Here is a 6,833-nt window from a genome sequence, read left to right as displayed (position 1 = left end):
AGAGATAAAGTTTGATGGTAGTGTTAAGAGAAAAATTACTTAAATTTTAAAAAATATAAAACCTAAAAAAATAGAATTTTAAATTATATATTATTATTTAAATTACTATTTTAGTGTTTTAATTTGTATATTAGATATTTTGAAGGCTAATAATATTAATATCTTTTAATAGTTAATTATTTTTAAATTTAAATATTTAAATTACATTATTGAAAAAATTAATTACATTAATTTTAAATATTTTAATTAATTAATTAAGTAGGACCACAATAGGAACTAAAGTTAGTTCCTCCTAATGGAGAAGAGAGATGCTTTGAATTCTTATTTATTGTTGAGAAGTGCTAGGGGCAGTACTTTTGTTAAATTTTGGCCAGTACTTAACCATCAAAAGAAAATTAAATGATTCTACACCATTAGATGTAATCTCACACTATTAAAAATATTATTGATGGCTAATTGATGGTTAAAAACCACAAAATCTATTGGCCCTTAGACTTTCTCTTTGTTGTTTATGACGCAAAAACTGATGTTGAGTTACTTTTATGACAGATGGGCCATAAATAGGAACTGGAATGAGGCTAAGGTGCGGTAGTTGCTGACGCGGCATCAATGTGGAACGAACCAAACAGTGGCGTCATGGATGAGCTCGATGAGACACGTGTTGGAAGTTTATTGTAATTTAAACTTCTATTGTGGCCTAATTGTAATTATTTATAAATCATTAATGACTTAATCTCATCCGTTAATGCTAATGTTTGATGGATGCATTAGATTTAAAGATTATATCACATATAAAATGGTCCTCTCTCTGCCTCAATACACACGACGTTTTACAATTTCCACTCACTGAAAAGAGCGTGAAACTGCCATCCTGATGAATGTCTGAAGGAAAGGAAGGGGAGAGAAACCAGTGTTGGAGATCAACTCTACTGTAACCAAAACTCAACAAAATCAGTCTTAAAGTTCAACTCTACCGTAATCAGGACTTGTTATGGCAACCAATCCAAGTATGAAAATCATAACTTTTAAGATCCTAATTAATGCTTCCGCTAAAATAAGTTTACATGTGGTATCAGAGCATGTGTTTTGAAAGTATGTGATTTTCTCTAATCTAATTATGATATCCACGGTGTTTAATGTTTCTGATTAATTATTTATAATTGGATTTTAATTAAGTGGGTTTCAAATTTCATGCCATCAAAACTGCATATTTGTGGTTGTATATGTTCTATATGTTTTCTTCTGAATATTTTAATTTGATCATAAATTATACTCATGTATGAATTTACTCTTGAGTTTAAGTTTAGTATTGATGACAATTATGAAATTATTTTGAGTACGTAATGTACTCTAATTTTATGAAAAGTCTATAAATATTTTATTTATAGTATTAAATTTATTTAGATTATTTACTGCTTGTGTATACCAAAGTGACCAAGTTATAACGTAAAATGCCAGTATATTTAATAATGTGTTAATTAATTTTAGAATTAGATTTACCCAAAGGAAATCTCTTCTATTATTAATAGACTTGAACGAGAAAAAATTATTATTCTTAGGTCTGATATATGTATTGTCCAAAGATGGTATATGTATTTAGCAGAGAATTTTAATCTTCAAGTATGATAAATATGGCATTTATTTGTATGTTAATATGTTAGTATATTATAGAATTTTACCCAAAGGTGAACTGTAATATGCTTGTTATGTTCTGTAATATGAATAAATGATAAAATTAAAATTAATATGAGCATTGTATGATTAAATGACAGGTATTTCAATTCATTCGCAAGCTTCATCTGTTACCATGTTTAATGGTTTAAACTTTTTCTGAATGGAGTGAACAAGTGAAGTTCTATTTAGGTCTTTTGGATCTTGACTTGTCACTTTTAGAAGAGAAACACATTGTCACTGATGACAATGATGAGGATGAAAAGTATGCACTTAAAACATGGGAATGTTCTAATAGATTAAGCCTTATGTTTATGCGAATGACTACTGCAAGCAATATTAAGACTACCCTTCCACAAACAGAAAGTGCTAAAGAATATCTTGCGTTTGTGGAAGACCGCTTCCGTTCAGCTGATAAGTCACTTGCTAGTACATTAATGTCACAGCTCACGTCCATGAAGTTTGATGGGTCTAAGAGCATGCAAGAGCATACTATTGAGATGACTAATATTGCTGCAAAATTAAAGTCACTGGGTATGATAGTTGATGACTCCTTTATGATGCAATTCATTATGAACTCATTAGCTTCTGAGTATGGAGATTTTCAAATTAATTATAATGTCACGAAGGAAAAATGGGACGTTAATGAATTAATTGGAAAGCTCATACAGGAAGAAAATAGACTTAAGAATTGTGGTGGTCATTCTGTCAACTTGGTTCAAGGAGCTGGCAAATCAGAAAAGAAAAGTTCCAAACAAAGTGTTGTAGCAACATCTACTATGGAGGCAGAATTTGTAGCATGTTTTGAAGCTACAAATCAAGCTTTATGACTGCGAAATTTTATTTCAGGACTTGGCATTGTTGACTCAATTGCTAGGCCATTGAAAATTTATTGTGATAATTCTGCAGCAGTATTTTTCTCAAAAAATGATAGATATTCTAAAGGTGCCAAGCATATGGAAATAAAGTACTTTGGCGTTAAGGAGGAAGTTTGAAAACAAAGAGTGTCCATAGAACATGTTAGAACAGAACTTATGATTGCTGATCCATTGACTAAAGGATTGCAACCAAAGACATTTAAGGAACATGTACATAGAATGGGTCTTGGTTCTTCTGAATGATACTAACACTCTGAGCTCACTATGTTTATTTATGTGTTTTTTGAACATTGATAGTTTGTTGTTTCTAGTTAAAGTAATATTATTGTATGAGTTATAACATAATGATCTAGAAACTTTATGGGACCGATATAAAATTGTGTTATTTATGTAGCTTGTGTAGTAAGATGCTAGTGGTTGTAGTATATGAAAAGAAATGTGTTTCATATTAAATGCATGACGGCCATAACTCACACAAAGTATTTTACCATATTAAAGCAATTATGTAATGTGTGAGAATATGATTACACTTAGGTCAAGTGGGAGAATGTTGGAAATTTATTGTAATTTAAACTTCTATTGTGGCCTAATTATAATTATTTATAAATCATTAATGGCTTAATCTTATCCGTTAATGCTAATGTTTGATGGACGCATTAGATTTAAAGATTATATCACATATAAAAATGATCCTCTTCCTGCCTCAATACACGAGACATTTTATAGTTTTCACTCACTAAAAAAAGCATGAACGTAAGGAAAAAAAGGAGAGAGAAACCAGTGTTAGAGATCAACTCTACTGTAACTAAAACTCAACAAAATCAATCTTAAAGTTTAACTCTACCGTAATCAGGATTTGTTATGACAACCAATCCAGGTATAAAAATCATAACTTTTAAGATCCTAATTAATGCTTCCGCTAAAATAAGTTTACAACACTGGCGTAGTTGTTGAGGGTGTTGGTGACACTATGGTCGCTCCCCTTCCTGAACACATACGTGCTTGTTTTATTATGTTGTTAATTGACGGCAGTCAAGGAGGAACTTGGTTACACACTAGTTTTCAATTTACCCATATCCAAATGTTAAGTCATTTTAAGCATAAGCATTATTGTTTTTTTTTTTTTTTTTCTTTTTTGTCTATTTTTTATATTTGCTTTTTTTCCTTCAGGAATCAAGATCCAGGATAAAAACAAATGAACGAACGAATAAAAGAGCTGAGTAATGATAAATAAAAAACACAATGGATTAATAATCTTATTGACTAATATATAATAATGAAGTTGCAAGCAATGCAAAATGTTACTGTAAAAACGGTTTAAAGGTGGTGATGACCTTCTTGATCCGATGAACGAAAGAAGTGCAAGACGACACAGATCCATCGTTCCCAGCCAAGACTCTATACTTATCTCTCCGAGTAAAGTTTGTGCACTCAAACCCTAACGTGGCGGCCAATATCCGCTGCACATAGTTTGCCACGTCATGCGGGCTTTTACCCGAAGAGCACGTGGCTTCAACCGGCAACTGGTTCAGAAAAGTCACCTCATAAACGGGTCTCGGGTTCATGAAGAAAAAAATAGGGTCCAAGCCTTTCCATCCTCTAGCCGTAGTTGCATGGAAGAACCCTACCCTATAGTTCATGGCCACCGGCACTATCCGGTCAGTTAGCTCTGCAAATAGGGCGCTGAACCGTAAAAGGAAGGGTTCACGGCATGTTGTTCCTTCTGGACAAACCACCAAATCGCCTTTCGATAGTTCTTCTTTGATTTTCTCCGCATCCACGTGTCGTATTCTTGTTAACCTAACCGTTGGAATTGGCGACAGCATTTCTGATAAGCGAGAGATGGAGTATGTGACGGCTGGGATTTGGCGTCGGAGCACGGCGGAGAGGACTACGGGGTCCATGAGGGTACGGTGAGTGCACACGAAGAGCACGCCGGAGTTTCCAGGGGAGGCGGGTGGCGGTGGCCTTCCTTTGACCACGACCTTGCCGCCGAAGAGCCTTGAGACGTAAGGGGTGGCCCAAAAGGGTAGGAGGGAGCCAACGATGATGCGGATTATGGCAAGGCAAATGCCTAAGGGCGTCCATAGGAGGATTAAGAGAGCGGTGGAGGGTGTTGGCCGCTTCACTAGGCGGCCGTCGTGGAAGATCACTGGAAGTGGGCGGAGCAGCTGGTGTTCATTGTGGCACTTTTCCTGCATGCACTGAAAATGTACATGTTTTTATATAAAAATAATCGAGTTGAAGACGAAGCCATTTTCACGGTTTGAAAAGATTACCTTGCTATCAGAGCTTGAAACATTATGAATGGAGCCACCACGAACCAAGCCGGTGGCCAAACCAAACCTATTGACACAGAGCTCAACCCCAACCACTTCATCAGCGCGCAAGTGCTCTTTCACGAACCTCTCCACCATCACCCTAGGCATCTTCGTCACCACAACCCTCTTCTCCTTCTTCGAGCTCAACACCTTCCATACCTCCATATCCAGATCGTCCATCAAGAACTTGGGCAAAACCGCCCTCGCCACCCACTCTATATCTGACTCACCAACACCCGCAACCGCCGCAAATATCATAACCTTCAGCCCCATGTCACCCTTCCCAACCTTGTCCAGAATCCGAATCACTGGCCACAGAAGCAGCAACAATGCGAAACGGATCAAACCCGATGCTTCGAAAGCTACCAGCATGAAGTAGCAGAAAGTATCGGAGTCCTTCAGAAGCCTGCCTTCTAACTCAGACACCACACACTCCATTATTATTATTGGACTTGATTCGTTTCTGTTTTAGCTTTGAAATGTTGTGGTGGTAGTGCTTAAGAATCACATATGTTTTCTCATATAAGAAACAGATCATGTTTAAGAAATTGTGCTTCATTATATTTGACTAGCTAGTCTCCAATACTTGGGACACATAAAACAGCTTATCGGTTTTACAACCACCTTATTATTACTACGTTTCCACGTTAATTAATTAATTAATCGAAAATTCCAAGACTAATTTTAGTCAATAATTGATTGATACATTATTTTTTTAATTTTATTCATTTTTACAAATATACATACATAGCATAATTTGTGCTTATAAAACTGCAGTTACATGCATATTAACAACAAATAACATACATAAATTTTATATTTTGCACGAATTTACGAGTGTTAATAATTAACTGTACATTTGTCCAAAAATTATTGATAATTTGGAAGGTATCTTTTATGATATCTAATTTTTTAATTATTTGATACAAAAATAAAAAATAGAATTCACTTTTACCTCTCTCAATTTTTAGACAATTTAAACGTCAATATATTAGATCCTATAGAATTTTCCAACTTGGTAAGGCTATAGTTAATATACTAATTTAATTTGGGCTTATTTTTGGTTCCCTTTTAGTTTTTCGTCTGCTCATGCGATTTTGGGTGGATATATCCGTGTGGAATAGAGGATTATACGCCACATTTTATTGGTAAAGATTTGATTACTTAACTCCACCTACTTGACGTCAGTGTATAAAACTTGAGTAGATGGTGGCCGGCGTTGGATACGTAAAGTTGGGTCTAACGTAACCTCACAGTATTTTGGTAGCTATTACCGTCAAAGGCGTTAATGAACGCGCGAAGTGAAGCCGTATAAATATTAGGCATGGTGCTAATGATAAAAATAAAACTGATGTACGAGAGAAAATAAAAAAAAAAATAGCCTAAACAGACTAAAGTTATTTTATTTAATAGTTATTAATTATTATTAAAATAATTATATAATTTTAAATATAATATATAATTATAAATATTATATATATGAAATTATAGATATTATGTTATATAAAATAATTTTCAAAGTCAAAGTGGGTCAGAAAATATACATGTTGCTGAAAATATATAGCTTAAACAAAATAATAGAGAAATATGATAGATAATCGATATTTTTATTTTATATCTGAATCAATATTAATTAATTTTTTCTTTTTCCTTTTACACTAATTAAAACGTCACCCTCCTAATATTTTCGTTAAAAAATATATGGAATAAAGCAAATAAATGGATTTGTTCCAGATATATAGAAGAGTTTCTCCAAATCCTTTATTTTTGTATGTAGAAATTAATATTTATCAATTACACAACATGCATTCCAATGTAAATTTATTCATATTGTTCCATTTGCGTGGAAGACTTCCCAATACAATTCTCACATCTTATATTTAGTAGGTAAACATTGGTTAGAAATTGGAAGCAAAGAACAAGTGCTTTAATCTTTGGAATAGCTTGTTCTGTCTCCTAATCC

The 6,833-nt window shown here is 33.8% G+C and overlaps 1 protein-coding gene across 3 annotated transcripts; it reads right to left on the bottom strand.

Moving 5' to 3' along the window:
- Positions 3,485-5,427, bottom strand: LOC107631282 (glycerol-3-phosphate acyltransferase 5). 3 transcript variants are annotated; one of them, XM_016334682.2, is made up of 3 exons: positions 4,829-5,420; positions 3,884-4,753; positions 3,485-3,535 (listed from the first exon to the last, which is right to left on the bottom strand). In XM_016334682.2, exons 1-3 carry the CDS (start codon positions 5,306-5,308, stop codon positions 3,518-3,520), a joined length of 1,368 nt encoding a protein of 455 aa, XP_016190168.1. In that variant the 5' UTR covers positions 5,309-5,420; the 3' UTR covers positions 3,485-3,517. The 3 variants fall into 3 exon arrangements, with proteins under 3 accessions (XP_016190168.1, XP_016190167.1, XP_016190166.1); XM_016334681.2 differs by lacking the exon at positions 3,485-3,535 and having other exon boundaries at positions 3,774-4,744; positions 4,829-5,427; XM_016334680.2 differs by lacking the exon at positions 3,485-3,535 and having other exon boundaries at positions 3,774-4,753; positions 4,829-5,419.

The sequence above is a fragment of the Arachis ipaensis genome, chromosome B03, assembly GCF_000816755.2.
Source record: "Arachis ipaensis cultivar K30076 chromosome B03, Araip1.1, whole genome shotgun sequence".
NCBI lineage: Eukaryota > Viridiplantae > Streptophyta > Magnoliopsida > Fabales > Fabaceae > Arachis > Arachis ipaensis.
Note: the sequence above shows the minus strand (reverse complement) of the source record. Positions and strands in the feature narration are given on the sequence as shown.